General features: G+C 36.8%; 1 protein-coding gene across 1 annotated transcript in view; it reads left to right on the top strand.

Annotated features, from left to right (window-relative positions):
- Nucleotides 1-3,101: 3,101 nt before the first annotated feature.
- The window catches only part of LOC137665279 (coagulation factor XI-like), a 69,319-nt gene continuing 51,258 nt past the window's right edge, over nt 3,102-21,162 (top strand). Inside the window, 13 exon segments of the mRNA XM_068404151.1 lie at nt 3,102-3,159; nt 5,953-6,115; nt 6,779-6,885; nt 8,458-8,617; nt 9,198-9,307; nt 12,734-12,893; nt 13,678-13,787; nt 13,876-14,035; nt 14,164-14,279; nt 14,666-14,840; nt 16,780-16,955; nt 17,263-17,358; nt 18,729-18,868. Coding sequence (XP_068260252.1) covers nt 3,102-3,159; nt 5,953-6,115; nt 6,779-6,885; nt 8,458-8,617; nt 9,198-9,307; nt 12,734-12,893; nt 13,678-13,787; nt 13,876-14,035; nt 14,164-14,279; nt 14,666-14,840; nt 16,780-16,955; nt 17,263-17,358; nt 18,729-18,868 — 1,731 coding nt within the window.

The raw sequence follows: 21,162 nt of genomic DNA, 5'->3' as shown, positions 1-21,162 counted from the left end.
ATAGTACTACCTCAGTTCATAGTCAGGTCATATTTAGAAGATCTTCGTAGTTTTCATGGATTAAAAACTAAATTAACTCACTTTCTAAAAAAAAAAAAAAAATTAAAAAAAAATCTGAGATTCTTCAAAAATGGGAGTTCTCTGTTAGCAGAGAACTTGAGTCTGTTTGCTCAACAAATGGGCTTTTCTGATTCATGCCTGAGTGTAGCTTGTGGAGATGGAAAGTGTTCATTGAAAATGCAAATTATTTTGAGTGAAGAGAGGCAGGCAGTTAGCAAAAAACTGTATGCCCAAACCTCCAGACCTGACTCCAGGCTAGTAGTTCAGGGACACATACAACTTACTCAGGAGTTAGTTTGACAATTTACAGGGCCTGGTCAAGACACTGGAACCCTTCAGTTGAAACGTTCTGTCTTCTCTAATGTCTAACAATAACCAGCATCGGGTGTTTTAGCTGCAAGAAGCAAGGCCTTGGGCAGTTATTTGATTCTCCATTTATAAGAAAAAAACAAATCTGTTTATAAGAAATCTTGGTGACATTTATGATTAATCTGCCCTGTTTTTTCTGCCAATTCGAACTGTATACTTTATTTTTCCAAAAGTGTGGGTTTGGAGTCTTTTTGGGGTTTTTTGTTTTGGTTTTTAATAAGACAGTAATGAACTGGAACAACACTGCCCAATACCTGAGCTGGACAGCACAGATGAGAAATGAAAAGTGAGGAAATTAAAAGTCCTTGGAGAAAAGTTCTAATCATTTTGTGCCACCAAGTGAAATGAACACACACAAAAAAAATGAAAAATGCCTATTTTAATTGAATACTAGTGCAGGTTAAGCTGCACAAAAATTTGTAAGTTCAGCTTGTTTTGTTTATAAATACTCAGATGCACGGTGGGTTTTGTGATGACTTTCAGGATTATGAAAATTCTGTCATTTCAAGTAAAGGTGATAATTTTTCCAGAGGTGTAAAAGATTATTATCATTTTATAGATTAGAAAAGAGAGACTGAGTGACATACCTGTGGTTACACAGGAAGGCTTCTGTGGTGTTGGCTGGAGATGGTGTGGTGTGCTTTCCCAGAGCTGTACTCCCATGATACCTCTACACTCTGTGGCCGATGGAAAATCTTCTCTTCTGAGCTGAAGGTCAGAGCCGTACAGACATCTTAGTCTCAAAACACTTCATGTTACAGAAATAAACTATCAATGTGTTTTGCAGTAAAGCCTTTCAGCACTCTCCTTTGTTGCTGTTACACACTTAAAACAGAAGAGAGGACATAAAAATGAAAGCTGATGTACTGAAAACATTTGAGTCCTCTCCTACAAGCATGTCAGGGCAAAGCAAATTGATACACAGGAGAGTATGAGGACTTACTTTGAGACAGTTCTTCCTCTGTAAGGAGGAGTTGCAGACCTTGCTGGCCCGTAAGTCAAGGAGAAGTAATTTCAATTATCAGGATGCTCAAAATAGTCACAGCTGGGTGAAATGTTTTGATCTAGATATTTTTTTGAGTAGACCATGTGTATCTGTCTTTCCAGCATATTCAGTGTAAAAGAAAAGAGGAAAAAGAGGAAGGAGGAGGGAAGAGTTGTCCCTTTGGCAATTTCACTATGAAAAGAAACACCTTTTTTTTTTTTTTATTTTATTTTTTTTTAAGATCTGAAATAATTCTTTTGGTTTGAAATTTATTTTGCTTTGGTTACATGTGTTAAAAAGAATTGTAGAAGTCAAAACAAGTGATTCAGGTCAGCTATAAATTGCATGACTTCTTGCATTTACATTTCATATATCTGCAAACAGGTTGGTTTGGTTTTTTTTTTTTTGGCTTCTGGCAAACTGAAGGCATTCTTAGTTGCATCTAACAACAAAATAGGAGTGTAGAAAGGGCCATAGTAAAACTACTTGGAAGATGTAGACAGGATAATTTTTCAGAGTATTTAAAAGGAGGAATAAGAACTGGAATGGATGTTAAAGAAAACAGAGCACAGAATGCACGGTTGAAGAATTTAGCTGTCTCTATTTGCCAGGGGAATGCCTCAAGAAAAGGGTGTAATAGTAGAAAACGTAGGTGACAATTCTGTCCTCGGTTACTGTAGTTTTCTAATGGTGTCATTTACTTGGGTCTGAGTCACTAGTGTTACTGATTTCATGTGAATTTCCTCCCCGTGCCCCAGCTGAGGAATTACTCTTGAGACGAATCTCATTCCCTGTTTATGTAGGTTCTTGTGCTGGTAGCAGATACTCTGGCTATTCTGAACCAGGGATTCGCCTTTTTTTTTTAAAATGTCATCAAGAGAAAGATGCTCAGCTGGTGTAAAACTTGGACATTGATGTCAGTGCGGTCTGGATGGTGTATGCTCTGAAAACGTGGCCCAAGGTCAGTAACAATATTGACAGAAAGAGTACTCGTTCAAAGTAAATATTAAAGATAAGTTAGCATTGCAGGCACAGTAATATTTAACACAAACTGTTGACTTTTTTTTTTCTAGTAGAGCATAAACCTTATCCATTTATCCAGACCTACTGTATGTTCAGGTATGTAATAATTTTTTCAACTGATATTCAGTGAAAGGTTTTCATAGCAACAAGACAGTGTATGTTGGTCTATTTCTGGATTGTGTTGTGTGGTTAAGTTATTTGATTCTTTCACAGATTAAGTTGTAGCATGTGGAAAAAAAAAAAGAAATGGTTTAAAATTCATATAACATATACCAGAAGCAGTGAGTGTGAATTATTTGTTTGCTATATTGATAACAGTATCCACTTAACTATCAGGACAGAGTCAGGGTTAATAATGACATTTTGATGGAATATTGCTCCCAGTGTAAGCAAGAATAAATATTCTGCTGTTAAACAAAGCAGAAATTCTCTAAGTTTTTATGAGCTTTTTGTTTCTTGCAACCATAAGTAAAGGACAAACCTTTGTTGCTCTTTCATGCTACTTTATATATGCCATAATTGTAATTTGTAATTGTCAATGTCATGTTGAATTAATGGTATAACAGTACAAGTATAAACCAGTGATATGCCTTGCAGTACTTATAAAACTAATGATACACTCTTTATTAAGTGTATCCTAAAGAATGATTTTGTGTTTTTTAGGATGATTTGGATTTATCAGACTTTTTATTTCATTTTCTTACTTGCTTCTGTTTACAGTGGTAAGTGAATATGTAATTCCTAAGATAGGCACACAGAGTAATGCAACTCTTCTAGAAGGGGAGGTGGTTAGTAACTGCAGTCTGGTCCCGAGAGAGCTGTCTTATTCTGCTGGGTTGCGCTTGGTTAAGTTTGGGTAACTCACATAACCCTATTGCTTGACATGGAACTTTCTAACGGGGCTTTACTGACATTGTCCTGCTACCCCTCCCATGCTGTCACCTCACCCAGCACGCACGGCACTATGCTACCGGCAGCTTTCTCTATCGGACTGAGGCTGCATTGGGCTCGTAACTGTGATATTAGTGTGATGTTCAGTGTCATGCACCCAACAGCAAGGTCAGCAGCTTTAGCAGCAGCTTAGGAAGGGAGCCCTTTGCGGTTGGTGGGGGGTCCAGGACGTGGAGTGGTGCCCTGTGCTTCTCAGCTGACTTTGCTCTAACCTGGCTCTCCCCAGCTCAAATTAGAGCTCTCTGCAGTTTGCAGGAAGGTGTGCTGGCTGCCGGAGGCTCAGTCCAGCAGTACTGGGGTAAGGTGGCTGCCTCTTCCCGGCAGCAGAGGAGCCTCAGCCCTTTCCCCAGACGCTGCCCTCGGATAGGAGGCAGGACTGATGGCCATGGTGCAGGAGGCACTCGGCCCCGCAGCCTCACTGGGGGACGGCAGCTGAGCTTCAGAGCCAACATTCCTTTTTATTTTTTTTTTTTTAAATAAACAAACACCACCAACCTTCAGTCTTATTCACACATTGCCTTTGTGTGAAATCACTGATTTAAGAAGTATCAGTGTAACACCTACGACCCATCGTGCTTGAAAGACTGTTGCAATAAGTGCGAATAACTCCAGAACCAATTGCTTTACCGTAAATTATTTTTTAGAATTCTCTTGATACTCTGGAAAATTACTGATTGTGTATGTTTTTCAGTGTCAGTCTGTGTTAATGATTTACCTTGTTCAGTTACCAAAAGTCAAACTACAAAAATTGCATTGCATTTCCCTGAAGTTCCCTGTGCTGATAAATTATAACTAAGACCTAACACAGGTTGATGTTCAGTAACGCATTAACTGTTTCCTTGGAGGACAATTAGGTAACTCAACTTTTTGCAAAATCTGTTTGATAAATGTAATATTATTTAAGGAAATGTTTTACATGGATTGAAATCTTAGCAAAACTAAAATCTTGGAACATTTCTGAGGCCTAGGAAATATTTTTATTAAATTAAAATATTCAGAACTGGCATAGTTTTACATGGTACATAGTTTTACAGCATAAATCAATTTTTTTGTTTGTTAATTTACTCTAGAAGAAGGTAAAGAAGATCCAAAATATCTGATACAGCAAATAATTGCAATATTCTTTTCTTTTGACTTTAGAATTTGCTCAGAGTGTTCTAAGTAATAGAAAAATACTTTTCTGTTAATGACAATGTTGGGCAAAGAAACTCTACTGAGAATAGTAAATACCAATTTTTAGAGAAAGATCTTGAAAGTATATATACCAGAAAATTTGGATGTTTATAAAGTACAAATTTTGTATTAGCAAGAAATTAACCTTTAAAAAATATTAACATATCTTGCGCATATATCTGACAATTCCTTACTTTTCCCTTTTTTTTTTTTCTTTTGGTAAATTATAAGTTTTACCCATGTGCAGGAAACATAGAATTACCTCAGTATAGTTTATAATCATATTAACAAATAAAATCGACTTGTAATATTTTAAAACTATAAAATCCAATGTGATAATTCAATTTGTTTTCATTTTAAATAGGTTTTGATACAATACAATAGCTCTATAGTAACAGATTAAGCAGCTAGAAAAATGTTTTCAGTTGGGTTTCCTCCCATTTGTAAAAATACAGTATTTTCTCTTTATCTTTTAGCTAAGAAAAAGCACTTTTGCGGATAAAAGAATAAAAATTGGCATATTTGCTGATTTGCTACTCTTTTGGAGGGCAAAATACAAGACAGTGGGCTCCTCTGCAAAGCCAGCCCTCTTGTGTGTTTTAAGACAGAGATCTTACAAATGCCTTCATTTTGAAAGATGGCAACAGGTTGCTGCTTAGGTATCCTCATTGCACAGCTCTGCAGCGTGAGTGGATTTCATTAGAGTTCAATATGGGATTGATGATGAATTCCTGCAGATGTGAGGTGGTAGTTGAGCTCATTTTTGTTCTGGACAGTTCCTGAGACACTACTGCTGTAACTATTTTCTTCATTGTAAAGCAAGTCAGAGGGGGTTCAAGGTGGAGTGTGAGGGAGCAGGAGGTTTATAAAACGCTGGGAGCTATTGAAGCTATGCACAGTGTCACAGCCTGTGACTCTGGCCTCAGAGCATCCCTAAACATGTCTTCACATACGACTTTCTAACTCTTTTTGGTCTCTGCACTTCCTTCTCCTGCTTTTCCTCTTAATGGTGCTCCGTACTGGTCTCTCTCAGAAGATGCTTCTGTTGCTCCTGAGATCTGCCATGAGAAGGTCCCTTCCCTCTATGCTGTGCACATCTGCCTTGTGGCCCATCCTGATGCTTGCACTTCTGCCTTGGCTCAAGTTGCTGTGCTCTAGCATCAGGTACGAGGCGGGGAACGGGGGTGAGACACCCCAGAGTTTTATTTGTGCTGGAGAGCAAAGACGAGACTCAGAGGAACTGTGCTCTCAGCCCCCTTCACCCTCTTCTGCCAAAGGACTGTCTTAAAAGCAAGGTCAATTACAAAGAGAAGCAGTGGCTTCACCCTCTCCTGGTGAACTGTGCACACTCCCGTCTCTAATAATTTACACATTTTGTTATTCCATACCAGAATGTGTGACTCAGATCTATGAAAATACATACTTCCAAGGAGGAGACCTCACTACGGTTTTTACACCAAGTGCCAATTACTGCCAAGTAGTGTGTACTTACCATCCTACCTGTCTGCTCTTCACCTATTTGCCAGCGACATGGACTAAAGATCCTGCAAAAAGGTAAAATGTTCATATTTGTGTGGCTTTTGCTAGTCTCCTCTGATAATTTTAGAAATTCAGTAACATTTTGACAGAACACAGGCACACAGGGAAAGCAACAGGGTTGCCATGGAAAGCAATGTCATGTATCTTCAAAACTGGTGATCTAAAAGAGTATTTGCTTAAATTAGAAAGATTAAATTTAACAAAGCCCAATCTTTCATACTCACATACCAACCCCTTCAAGGAAACAGAACTGAATGTGCGCTCTCTCCTCTGTGACACATCTTTATTGTTGAGGGACAATGTGAACAATTTCACATCTCCAATGGTCACTTCTACTGTCCCCCACCATATCTCTTTAGCATATTTTTCTTACAGTTAAGAACTTCAGTAGCCTGAGAGGATGAGGTTGTCTTCCCTCTCTATGCCTGGTTCATTTCTGGCCTCCAAACCCTGGGCTCTGCTTCTCACTTTAATGAGAGCTCTTGGAGCTCACACATGAGTAATCTCATCTGCCACCAGTGCCAACAAAGCAGGTGAAGCTCTACCCTTTGTCCAAATTGCACTTGTCTAAATTTTAATGTTGACAGGTATTGGACAGCCTGCATTTCACCTGAGAAACAATTATGAAAGTCTATGTTGTGCTGCAAAAGCTGTGAATTGCTGCATTTTAAAACACAGGTTTTCCTGCTACTTAAAAGACAGTGATACAGAAATGCTGCCAAAAGTGGATATGGAAGGAGCTATCTCAGGACATTCCTTAAAACAGTGCAACATCCAAATTAGTGGTAAGATATGGTTATTCGCACGCATGCATTTTATGCTCTGTATCATGTAGCAGATGTTAGAAAATTAGCATTTCGAAAACAGGAATAGAATCAGGGAAGCACCCAAGCAGGGATTTGTATGTTCTTTGCCAGATCTCTTTCAAACACAGCTTACAAAATCTGCCACTGGTTTCACCCTTGAGCCTCAACTATCCACCACTGAGGCTCCCCAGACGAGGTAACAGGGAAATTATCCTCCTGCAGTCACTGTTTCATTTGCTAGAGGCAGATGGGAGCACGTGCTTTAACTGGTAGCTCCAGTTCTAAAGATTAATTTACTACTACAATTCCACTCCAACAAGCTGCTTATACAGCATGTGTGACCCTGCTTTAGAACTTTGTAGAGCAGATGCCCAGCAAAGCAGAAGTGCATAGTCACAAAGTGATGTTGCTACCTTCATGATTCTGTGTAATTTGTTAGCAGCTCCATCTTTTAGCGTGTGTGTGCGCTGTGCACAGTCTTAATGTCAGCATGCCATACCTATGAGTTATCAGCAGGCATATTTAAAGCCTATCAAATGTGCTGTTTTAAATACATTTTGAACTTGTGCCATCATAATGATGTCATTAAGAGGAGGTAAGCTTTAAGCATAGCATGGTACTGCAGAAAAACAGAATAAGCAAGAATATATGTATTTACTTCCTGACTTTGAGGCTAAATAGTGTCTTACGGATGTCAGGCTAATTCTTTAGTATTATTGGTATAGCACCTCAATATGCCAGGGCTAAATGGGTCTTATTTTATGCAAATTCTCCATTCCAGCTATTGACAAATCGGTCGTACTTGCTTTTGTTTGACTTTTAAAAGCCCTTTCCTGCCAATGTGCTCTTGCATTTATATTTCTGAGTAGCTTTGGCCCAGCAAAATAGATTTCAGTGGAATGTTATTCTTTACACTATATAGACTAATTGATATCACTGGAGTTACTCTAGAATCAGACTAACGTAACTGCAATGAAAATCTACCCATATATGTTTAAAAACCCCACAAATGGTTGGCTGACTTGTGTTCTGTGAAGAGACCCCCACTGACCATGAGGCAAAACCTGCATGGGGGAAAACTATTTCAAACCCCACAGCCCCAGTTCTCCCTCTGTGGAGTGTAAATTAAATCTTCTGACTCAAATGAGAGATGTCTGTTGCTTATGAGGACAGAATTTGCCTTTTAAACTGCTCTATGAATTTGGAAATGGGAAAGTATATTTTAGTATTAATCCTGAGTTCTTGCTTTGGTTAATGTCATCATGGTCTCAGCCATAGTGGTTAGATCTCTTATTTCCTGTAGGCAGAGGCACTGTCAAAGCCTGCCAGTTTTTTTTCTCTGCCATGCAATACTATACTGTACCTACTCTTCTGATTTTGTTACTAGAAGCATGTATGAAATATGATGTAAGTTACACGAACATGGGATATGCAATCTGGATTATATGGGCTGTGTCATACGAACTGCTATCTTTTGGGCAGTTTGGGGTGCAGGGTGGAGAAAAGAATAGAAGCACGTTTTCAGAACTTGGTCTTTCTTTTTTTTCACAGCTTGCAGCCCAGATGTCCACGTAGGACTGGATATGGAAGGGAAAATTTATGATGTTACTATGGCTGACAACTATCAACAGTGCCAAAAGAGATGTACCAATAACAAGCATTGCCAATTTTTTACATATGCATCAGAAACATTTCACAATGCAAATTTTCGGTAAATACAGGTTTGATCCCTTTCCTTGGACAGCGCTGTGCTTTAGTAGAGTAAATCTCAGAGCAGTCTAAGGTGCAAGAATTTATTCAAGGAAATAATTTTTCCTTGACTTGTCATCCTTGCAATGTTTATTCAAACTTACAGATAGGAAAATGTCTGTAGTAGATTAGCTTTCATTTGTCCATCAGTGAGAAAGATAAACTTGATCATCATAGCACTGAAAAAAATTAAAATCCTCTGAAGATATTGAAATGCAAAGTATATTGGTAGGTGTGCAGCATTATTGCTCTGTTAAACCTTGCTCTGCTTATTGCTCTGAAAATAACATCATCAGAGCAGCCAGAAAAGTTCTTTCATTTTTATCGGGTCTGTTTTTGAGCTGTTAACCTGCTCAATTTTACAAGTTAAACATTGTTCATCTAGCTCTGTTCCTCATTTGAAGATTGTTCTGGAGACTGGAGATTGCTCTGGCCCATGGCCAGAACATGCATCATGGTAGGAATTATGGGACCAGGAGGATGGTGTAGACCAAGGAAGATGTCCTGTTGTCTTACCACTTTCTTTATTCTTTGTCACTCAGTAAAAAATGCTTCTCGAAACATACCAGTGTAGGAACTCCAACCAACATAAAGGTGCTTGATGAGGTTGTGTCTGGATTCTCTTTAAAGCCATGCCAGCTTTCTGAAATAGGTAACTATTTAAAATCTCTGATTGAGTTTAGTTTTAAGGGTTATGGATGACAAAGCGCGGTCTATCATCTCTGACATATAAATGTTTCATTATGTAAAATAATTCTAATATAAACTTATTCTTGCAAATATAGTTAGTGCTCTCAGGCACAAAGGACGTTCATATCTTAATTTTTCATTTTATCATTTGTCTTACAAAAACAGTTGCCTACTTTGAAGATCTGAAGAATTCTTTCATGAGATTAGCTTGATGAAATTGCGTGTTATCTTTGTACTGTGGATACAAAAATGAAAGATAAAATCCCATCAAAGTCAAAGATCAGGAGTAATAGAAAGCTTTCTAAATTCTGTTTGTATACTGTGTATACACTTAGAAATTTTTAATGAATACCTGCAGCTTTCTAATGCAACTGGCTAATATGAAGGGATATATTCTGTGTTTTGCGGGTGATCTGTGATGAAAGCCGTGTTTGTGCTTGTTCCTGCAATCATTACTCAGGCAAAACTCTAAAGAGTGCAAGATCAAACTGTGTGTGTTATACCTTCTTATTCTCATTTGAAACATCTTTCACTTTTTTCTTTTTTCTTTTCTTTTTAAAAATCTACCTCCACCTTTTCTTACTGTGTAGTATTTTCCCTTAATGGTGATGATGATGTTCTGCTTCCATATAGCCTTATTTTAGCTCACAGATAATCTAGTTTTCCCATAGAAATCACATTTTGTAGGGACTCTGCATCTTTTTTTTCTATATCGATATGTTTTCTTCAGACTCTGCTAGTCCTACTGTAGGAATAATCTTTGGAAACTATTGAAAAAGTAGTTTTGTTCAGATCTTAACAATGAAGACACTTAAAAATGAAGTATGAATAATAAAAAAAGGAAGAAAAAGTTTTGTGATGAAAAGAAAACAATTTAGCTATTCCATCACTATGTGTATGAGAGAGAATGGAGGGAAGATTTTGTTTTTCCCAAACTCTTGCATTAAGATATACTGGAAAGACAGATATTCATGGTTAGAAGAAAAATCATAGTATTCAGGAAGGTCCTCCTCACAGACTTTGAGAAGGATTGGGGACTGTTACATATGCGCAAACAATATGATTTTAAAAAAAAATCAAAAGCCATGTGAGACTTTATCAAAGACACACATGGTTTATGACAGTGATGACATGGCAGTAATGATCCATCACAAATTAAATCAGAATTTCTGAAAGCATAGGAAGGTCAGTCTTGTTCCTACCTGTCTTTCCTTGCTTTCTGTGTCTTGCAAGAAAGGCAAGAAGAGAGAGAGAGAAGGAATAAATCATAGAATCATAGAAGCCTAGACAGTACTATTGGATCAAGAGGTCATCTAAGGTGGTTATCATCTGTCCTAATCCAAGACAGATCATTTATACCTGTCCAAACAGAGATTTATTGAATGTAGTTATAAAATCTCAGTACCGCCTTCTGTCTTGTTGTCTTGTAAATATCTGAAATAGATTTATTTGAATGGAGACATTGGAGACATTCAAAACCCGCCTGGACGCGTTCCTGTGTGATATGGTCTAGGCAATCCTGCTCCAGCAGGGGGATTGGACTAGATGATCTTTCGAGGTCCCTTCCAATCCCTAACATTCTGTGATTCTGTGATTCTGTGAATATTTGTTCTAATTTTTTTCTGACTGTATTTAGGCTGACTAGTCCTATATTGTGTATGTTCCAGTGTCATCATTTTAAAAATAGATGCTTCCCCTTTCAGAGCTATTGGAATCACAGCAACCCTCTGTGAACACCAAATGCTAAATTGTACCAAGAAACTTTGAGGTTGCTTCAGTCAGATTCCAAGATCACTGAAATAATCAATATTACGGGATTTCTCAGTTTCCTGTTCTACCATGCCCTCTTCCCTCTGCTCAGTAACGCTAGTGTTGTTGATCATCTAACTGCAGTTTGTTTTCATGAAGAAAAAAGGAGAAGAAAAAAGAAAAGTAGTTCTCTAGCCTTTCTTGTGTCCTTTGCCATCAGCTTTCCTTCTCCCCTGAGCAGAACCTGAGCTCCTTTCTTAATGCTAATTGAATGGTACTGCGTATTTTTCTTTCAAGTTTTTTCCTTCCTATTTGGCCTTCCATTTTGTGCCTTTGCCTTTCTGATTTTGTCCTTATACACACATGCTATTACACATCCACAGCAATATGTCTGTATTTCTACCCTTTGCAAAGTACCTTCCTTGGGGTCATTGAATATTGAACGATCACTGAACATGATCATTGAGATCATGGGTTACCTTCCCTAAACTTCCAGATCCACATTTGTACTTTAAATACAATTTCCTTTAGAAACTATCCATTCTCCTGAACCCTGATCCCTTAACTTGGGATCTTACCTATTAATTGTCAGAGTTAAATGACCCTTATTTTCTGGTCTCTTGGGTTTTTTTTTGTTTTTTTTTTTGTTTTTCCTGTTCTTATTGTGTTATTACTGTCCAGTATTGTTGTCCTTTCATGCTTATGTTTTTTGAAAACCTCATTGCATTAACAGGAGTCACATTAAGCTCAACCTCTCCCTGTTACTGTTTTTCTCTTTCTGTAGTAAGATGTTACCAGTATGTTTCTATAACTCATTGGGTAGTATTGATTTGGCTGCTCTACTGTCTTAACAGCTGAAGTGGTCTGCTGCCACCAAGTCCTGTGTTTTGAATCATTTCACTGTTTTTACTGTCTTTACAGCTTGATAGTTTCAAGAAACATCCTCCATGCTGGGGCTTCCTTTTTTCCTCTTTTTATTGTGGCACTGGGATTTTAACTAGGACTTCAAGTATATCTTTGGAAAAGGCAACTCATTCTTCTCTTTCTAAACATCCTAGTACTTCCTGTAACTTCTATATCCATAGTCTGGTTGTGTGAATTACCCTGCCAAGCTTCTGTTACGTTATTTTGGTTGTGTCAGAGGGCCGACTGTGCATTACTCCTGCTTCTTCTGCCTACTTTTCAAATAGCATTTTATAAAGTGTTAAGAGGATCATCTCATTATTTTTCTTCTAGTCTTCCCGTGATCCTCTTAGATATACCCATTACCTTAATTATTTTAGGCTTTGCCTAGATTACCATGATTGATTCCTAACTGTGCATTTGTGCACTGATCTACACTGTTCCTAAATTAAAACCTTCCCTATTAGATTAGCAAATCTGAATTCTAACACGTCATTTCTATTCTTCTCTATACGAACCTTATCCTGGCTCAGTAGTCCTCTCCATGAGTTTACACACTCAAAAATGTTCTTGAGAAATAGTTTTGGGTTAAAGTGTGGTGTTATCTTTCCAGCTTATCAGTCACAAAGGAAGGAAAATGTGAATAAGGATAGAAATTAATGATCTGTAAACCTTAATGTTCTGATGACATAATAAAATCTTTGGAATTTTGATATTTTGTTCTTGTCTTATACAGATTGTCAAATGGACACTTTTGAAGATCAAGAATTTTCAGGAATAAATATTACAAGTTTTTTCACTCCCGATATCTCTGTCTGCCAAACTATTTGTACATATTTTCCAAAGTGTTTGTTCTTTACATTCTTTACCAGGGAATGGCAAATAGAATCTCAAAGGTGAATACGACAACTAACTTTAATTCTCTAAGTAAATTTTTTTTAAAAAAGCACACAATGTTTTTTAACCACTATTTTCTTATACTTAGGGAAATTTTTGTTAAAAGGCTATTTTCAGTAAAGAACAGCTTTTTGTGTTTTGTATTCGTAAGTTCATAATTTCCTGTGGACATTTCATTTGTTCTCCAGTGTGATCAGGGGTTTTGTATTGCAGCTGCATATCTGGTGTTAATCTGAAGAGTGTGATACACATCAAAGAGACAGTGGGCCTCCAGATTGCTTTAATGACTTAAAGCTGAGTTTTATGAAATTATCAAAGGTGTCATCTGCTTTCTTAGCAGTTATTATTTACTTGAAAAGGTTTTTGATAAAGTTAACAGGTTTAAAAATGTTTCTATTGAGCTTCCTTCTTTCATACTTAGTAGTGAGAATAGTTAAAAATCTACAATCCACACAAAACAGAATAAAGTTTCAAAGGAATTTCAGGGAGAAGCAAATCTGAGATGGCATATATCATCTACAGTCACCTCTTCTATGTATGTATAAATACTGTACAACCGTTAGTAGTGCAGTCATGTGCCACTTCGCAAAACTACAAAAGCCCCCTGAATTTAGTGTGAACTATGGAACTTGGTGAATGCATTTTCGTATGAAATAATTTTACAGATAATAGACTTGGGAGAAAAAACACATTTAAGAAAGAACCTTCCCTCACCAGTACCTAAACAATCAATTTTAGGATGTGAGAACTAATTTAATTATTGTAAAAAATTTTTCATTTTAGAAATCTTTGCCTTCTGAAGACATCAACAAGTGGTATACCGGAGGCACTTACATCACGAGAAAATGCTGTATCAGGCTTTGGTCTCCTAAACTGCAGAAGATCCTTTCCTGGTAAACAATAAATTACAATAAAAAAAGTAATTTTGAATTAATCGAATTAATAGACTTTCTGATGCTTGGAATGCACTCATTCTTACAGCCTGCAATTCTCGCACTTACATGCATATGAATTTTTTGGGAGAGGAACTCAATGTCACTTATACTAAAGGACACAGAGCCTGTCAGCACGTTTGCACAGATGTGATCCGCTGCCAATTTTTTACCTACTTTCCCCTCCAAGATTCATGCAATGAGGAAAGGTGAGATATATTTTTTAAAATGTTCAAAGATTGCTGAAATAATAATTCCACAGACTTGGTGAGGGAGTAATGTATGTGTTCTGCCTAAAAAAAGTACAAACTCAATCTTTGCACTAATTCATTGGCAGAAAGTGTGAGTGTCACCTAAGAATGTCCTCGAATGGATCTCCAGTGGAAATAGTACATGGGCCAGGAAGGATTTCTGGATACTCACTAAGATTATGTAAAAAAAAAGCCAGTACTGGTAAGTAAAACTTCTTTAATGTAAAAGAGACAGTGCTTAACTGATTTCAGTACTGGAAGCCAAAACCTCTTCTTTTTTTTTTTTTTTTTTAATTGGTTGCATTGGTTTAGTTGCATTGTCTCAGTGGGACGCCTTGTGAAGTTAAAGTGTTCTGAAAAAGTGAAGTCGACCAGGTCTGCACATTGTAAACACCAACAGTAGCACTGTGAATTTGGTTTTAATAGACTTTATGATCATAAATCATAAAGGGATTAGAATGTATCGTGTATCATCACCTTCTTTGCACTAGATCAGTCCCTATTCAAGGATCAGCAGAAGTCTCATCTTCATTTTTCATTGGTGAGCACAAATTATCTTTAAGCACAGTTTTAAAATTGTTTCTATAGTGTGTATGCAGCATTCTGCAAGAACTATTAGGATCGTTGGAGGGACAGACTCTTCCCCTGGTGAATGGCCATGGCAAGTCAGCTTGCACGTGAAGTTGTCTCGTCAGAGACACCACTGCGGGGGCTCTATCATCAGCAACCACTGGATTCTTACAGCTGCTCACTGCGTCATGAGGTGAGGCCTAAATGTAAATGTACAAATAAAACAAAAAATTTCATCCAGCATGTGAGATGAGTTGAGAGATCTACATTTCAGAAAAATAAAAATGAGGACTAGAGTAAAACGCATTGTTTTAATGTAACCAAAAGGTGAACTTCTAAGGTAGATTATTCATATCCTTAATGTAACTGGAACTCCATATTTTGTCCCTTTGTAACATAGTGTTGTACTACTGATGCTAAATTATTTTATTGCATCTAGAAGATGAAATTCTTGAGCAGACACCAGATATCTACAGAAACTTAGACATTAGCGTGCGTTATAAGATTTTTCTTACTGTAATATCATATTATCTATCAAAGAAAATCTGTTGCTAGGTTATTCCATTTCATAAACTTCAAATGACTTATCTCAGAGATTTCTCTGTGGCGCTTAAGAAATGGTACTAATCTGATAGCTTCAGCAGCAGGGTGCTCAGCAAGTTAACTTGTTTGACCAGGACACAAAGTAAATCTCTGTGGGGGTCCAGTTATGCTGCTTCTGGTACCTGAGCTACCTATCTCTGCATGAAGTGAAACATCCCGATTGTCCTGGTTTTCCTTTAACAGCTTTTTTTCCAAATTATATCACTCAGTCAATTAATACCCTATTTTTAATGCAGATTTCAGCTGTAAGAACAAAATTTAAAGCAGCCGATATCGAAGACATTGTTAGTTTGCACTGATGCATATAGTCTGTATTGTTAATCAAATTACCATCAGATTTGGGTCATGAAATCACTTGTGTTGTGAAGAGCTGATTTAATTGTCATGCAGATGATTAATTTCCTTTGTTAAATTGTTAAATAACCTGTAAAGCAGGTTATCCTGTCATTTACAGAGCGAAAAGTGTCAGGCTATAATGCAGTCTGGTGGGAGAAAAGGGACAGGTAACAGATAAAATGCTTCAAAGAGGAGGATGTTGACCCAGCAACATGGTCCAAAATCAGGCATTTTTACTCACGCAATGTAGTATGTTACCCATTATTATTTCCGCGTGGAATAGTATTACCAATATTTTGCCTACAGTGGCAAACTTTATAAAAGTGGTTAAACTCTCTAAAAACACTCTCTAGAAAAAAAAAATATCATTTTCTACTAGCTATCTAGTGTAGAAGTTACCAGTATTATAAAAGGCAAAGGGAGAAGATATGCTTGCAAAATAAAAATTAAAAAAATAGACTTTGTTAATCGGAAATTATTAAGCCTGATATTTATGAATTCATATATAAAATCTTCAAAACTTTTGGGAAGTTTATTTAAGACAAGTTTCGCATCTTCTTCCTTGCATGTACCAAAACTTCTAGGTTGCCCTAATGGTAGAATATCACAATGAAATATCCTGTAAACTTAACGTAAAGTTGAAATCATAAAGATTAAGTGGAACGTTTTGTATAGGTCTATGATATTACACTTTCTAATCTGTATTTACGTGGCTAGGGTCATTTTCCTAAAAAATAAGTGTCAGAATAGACTGTACTTGAGTTTATTTTCATTACTAGAAAAGCTTTTGTGTTGGAATGAATGGAAAGAATCTTGTTTACTACTTCAGGGCTTGCATTAGGCCCTTGAAAATTAAAAAAAAAAAAATAGAAGAGAAAAAGAGAAAAGGCAGAAGGGGAAAGAGGATGAAGAAGGATCAGGACAATGAGAGTCTGAACATAAAGAAGACAGAAAACTGATGGGGGATGAAAATATGAATAGGGAAAGGAACAGAAAGAAGTAGAAGTGGAGAGAATGGACAAAATGAACCTTTTTTAGTTTTGAGAGTGTGAAAATAAAAAAAAATGGAAAGAATGACCTCAGTGCTGTTCACTGTACATGCAGGAGTAACAGAAGATGATGGCATCTGCACACAAACTCTAAATCAGTGCAAATCTTTTGCCACAGACTGACTGTTTGTCTTTTTCCCTCAGTCTTGAGAATCCCAACATTTGGCGTGTTTATGCTGGTATTTTAAAACAATCAGAAATAAATGAGGATACGCCCTTCTTCAAGGTGGAAGAGATTATTGTTCACCCTCAGTATAAATACGCACAGACTGGATATGACATTGCTTTAATGAAACTTGCTAAGCCTATGAATTTTACTGGTATGTAGTGTATTTCAGAGGAATTCTGAAAATGTGCAGGATGACACAGGGCTGGCATTGGTATGGCAGTGCATGACACCTGGGCTGGCTTCCTTTAATATGCAGTTACTTGGGTTTGAGGAGAATCTCATCCTGTTGGCTTTAAAAAGAAAATGGGTGGCTTTTATTTATGTGACTGGAAGGATATATAGTGTAAGAGACAAAGCATAACATGGAGGCTATCATCAGGGGTCGTGTAGGTGCCCACAAAACCTTAATGTTGCAGTTGTCTCTGCTGGTCAAACTAATATTTTTAATCATATTTTAGATCTTCAACTACCTATTTGCCTGCCATCAAAAGAAGACACTAACGTACTTTACACTGACTGTTGGGTAACTGGATGGGGTTACAGAAAAGAAAAAGGTACAGATAAGTATTTAAATAGTGAGTTCTTGTATTTCCAAAATTCATGTGGTGAAAAAAAACAACACTCCCTCCCTTTTTTCCTTTTTTTTTAATAAAAAAAAGAAAACTCCTTTGGTTTTAAAAGAAAATTCTACTGTGTTCTTGGCTACCATTATTGATATCTGTCCAGCACTGTAATATAACTCTTAATTAGAATGTACTTCTATTAAGACATTGTAAAACATATATGAAAGATGTATGCAATTATCATTAAATAACTCTATGCTCTGACACAAAAATTAGATTTTATAAAATGTTTGATTCAATAATTTGAAATACGTAAGAATGGAACCTTAAATATATCCTGTACAGCCATCAAATACTTTTCCTTAGATTCTAGCTTAATCTACTGGCAAAACCCTGTATATATCTGGAATGCATGCTCCTTTTTGTGCCTCCAGATGAAAAAAGCCAACTGATTTATCACTGAACTGTGAGGTTTTGAATTACAGTCTGCACAAAACACATGGTTTGTTTTTTTTTTTCCACGTGATTGTATTCATATGACTTTAGAAATCGGAGATTGGAGTTTGTTGTTTTTATGATTCTGAAGGTTGGTTGTAAACAATGCCAATGACTTTTGTGTTTTGATAGTAGATGGGATTTGAACTCCTCTGATTTTATATAGAGGTAGGCCAAATAGCTGTTAATTACCAAAGTCTGGTTTTACATGTATTTATTGATATTTTTATATGTATAATATTTATGTGTATGTATATATATACACACACCTATTAAAACAGTTTCCTTTCCTTTATACACCTTCCTATTTGAAGGTTAGAGTTCAATGTGAAATCTAACAAGTTGAGGCAGATATTGTATAAGCTAATTTCTTCTATTAATTTCTAAGAAAGGGCTGCTCTCAAATACTCTTATTTACTCTATGTTCAAATTTCTCCTTCCTGTAAACTACTAGGGCATGGAGTAGCACAGATTTGGCATCTAGGTTATTCCAAACCTATTGTAACACATTATTAAGAAATAATTGTTAATAACAGAAAGCAATACTCTTAATGGGAGGACAGGTTCCAAGGCCCAGGGTCCTGAAAGCCATACTCATGTGAGGATTCATTGCAAATCACAAGGGAGTTTTGAAGCTTGTCCAGTCATGAGACGTAAAACAGCATAATAAAAACATTCAAATTAGCACACAATTCACGTTATTTACTAACACAAAAAAAGCAAAATCAGTGTGATGAACATCTAACACTATAAAAGCAGTGGCCTCCAATTTTGTTATATCACTGTATGGGGATTTCTAGAGTTTAATTTTAACTTTTATTTTGCTAGAAGCAAACATTTCTCTGTTCATACCACTTAATACATAGGTCGTGTAGAAGATATTCTTCAGAAGGCTACTGTTCCCCTCATGTCAACAGAGGAATGCCAGGCAAGGTACCGGAAGCGCAGGATAAGTGACAAAGTGATCTGTGCTGGCTATGATGAAGGTGGAAGGGACGCTTGTAAGGTAATGAAAAGAAGCAGTATATAGTCATATATTCCAACCATTTGTTCAAATATATAATTGAATACTGTAATTAATTTTAATTGCCATTAGAAAAAATATGGTTATCAATAGAGCTGTTGATTAACTTGTCACTTTTGCACGTGAAGAAAGTCAAGGTATATATAAGACATTTCTTCTGTGACATTAAAATCTTTAGGGATAGATTCCATGGATAAGAAACTCAGAGTGTGTATATATATAAGTATATCTTATCCAGTTAGGGAATAAAACAGTATTCCTTCAGAGTATCAGAAATCCAAAGAGAGCAAGTATAGTATCTAAAAGCATTTCTCCAATAGAATCAGATTTCCTATGTGATGCTTTTATTTCTTGACATGAAATAAAGTACATGAAAGTTTATTTTAAAACATCCACTGTGTATGAACCAGAAGGGGGGTGCTAGCAATGCCATTAAAACGCATGGGGAATGGAAGGCTAAAGACAACTTGAGCAGACTGGTCTGTTCATTATTAGAATTGAAAATGTCACAGCAGCGTGAGTTCAATGAGCCAAATTCTCTGCTCGAGTGTAAACTCATGCACTTCCATTAATTTAAATATTCTGAGTTAATTATGTGAGAAGAAAATAGTCTGATTAGTAAGATTAAATTCTCTACCGAATATAGTATTTTTGCTTTAAGATTTAACAGTTGACATTTGTATGTTAAAATGTTACTGTTACTATGATCAGTATTGAGAATTAGGAATAAAAATACTTGGAGCTGGGAAGTAAAATTTCCTCTATGCTAATTAAGCTTTCTTTATCTGATACAGTGTACCAGAACATGGAGATGCTGTTTTATAAAAATAACACACTTGCTATTGTCTCAAGAACTCAAAACAGCTACACTAAAGTACCTTATGTTCAGAAAGATCAGTTAGGAATAGGAAAAGAAAACAGAGAGGTGTTTTATTCTGAAGGGAACAGAGTCACTCAAGCAAGATAAGCCACGTAGAGAACTGAGCTTTGCGTATTAAAACCAAGGTCATAAGAGAAAAAAAATGGCAAATTTACTGTTTTTCTCACTTGCACATGTAGTCTTCATTGGGTTTTAAATTGGTGTATGTAGATAAATTAAAAAAAAAAAAAAAGACCTGTAGTTTTGAACCTTCATGGGAAGTGGAAATTATTTGCAATGACTGGAAAGTATTTAGAAGTCAATTTACTAGACAAACAGAAAACCTGCTTCAGTAGTCTGTTAATTAGCCTTAAGCAAAAGTGATTGAAATCTAGGCAGTTATGCTGGTGTTAACGCTGAATGATGCTGATTTTAATCAAGGCTTTCTTTGAGAGAGAAATGCTGATGAGAGCTCTTCCTTGCGTGCTCTCTTTTTCTCCTGTGACCCAGGGAGATTCAGGAGGGCCGCTGTCGTGCAAGCACGAGGAGGTGTGGTATCTGGTGGGCATCACCAGCTGGGGCGAAGGGTGTGCTCGCCCCAGGCAGCCGGGTGTCTACACAAAAGTTGCTGAGTATTCAGACTGGATTCTAGAAAAAACTATGTAGCATGAGAGTTACGTACTGGCTCAAAGTGATGTCATGCAATAATGACCCTGGGAGCAACGTGATGAAGTGTATTAGCGTTTTTTAAAAAATGGTGTTTCTTGTTAGCCTGGAATGTAAAAGACTTGATTAAAAAAGTAGAAAAGCAGGAATGAATGAACTTTGCCATTACTAAATAAAAAGCAGTACTAAAAGTAAACTCTATAGTCACTGATTTGGCAGAAAAAAAGAATATGTCTGAACCATTGATTTCTTCTGTCCTTGCTAGTGTATAATGGGAGTGGATGAGGTTGAAGGGCATGTATGGACCTCGGACCTGGGAACTGCTTCTGAATTCTGAGGTTTGAAGACAGCAGTGGAGATCTCCCTCCCTTGTCCAAATTTGGTTGAAATGGGCCAACCAGTTACAAACTTACTAAGGGGCTTGGGGAAGGGAAGCTGAGGCAGGGAGAAGCCTATACAGTTGTATAAACCTTGTTTCCTTAGGGAATTAGACAAAAAAGTGGCAGTACTAACCGAAAAAACAAAACCAGAGGCCTTGGCAAGCTCTTCAGTAACAATTTTGCAAGTATGGTAACAGCACTGTCTTTCACTTACATTATTCTAATTTCTGTGGAAAGTTTTGTGACAAAAATGATAATGTGGGTCTATTCACCTTGAAACAGAATATCCAGAAAATCAATAAAAGAATCGTGCCCTTTAGAGACATTATATGTCATTGGTCTTTATAATATATTTTTATTTTCCAGATCCC

This window comes from Nyctibius grandis, chromosome 6, assembly GCF_013368605.1.
Source record: "Nyctibius grandis isolate bNycGra1 chromosome 6, bNycGra1.pri, whole genome shotgun sequence".
In the NCBI taxonomy this organism is placed as follows: Eukaryota; Metazoa; Chordata; class Aves; order Nyctibiiformes; family Nyctibiidae; genus Nyctibius; species Nyctibius grandis.
This window is presented reverse-complemented; position numbering and strand designations above follow the sequence as displayed.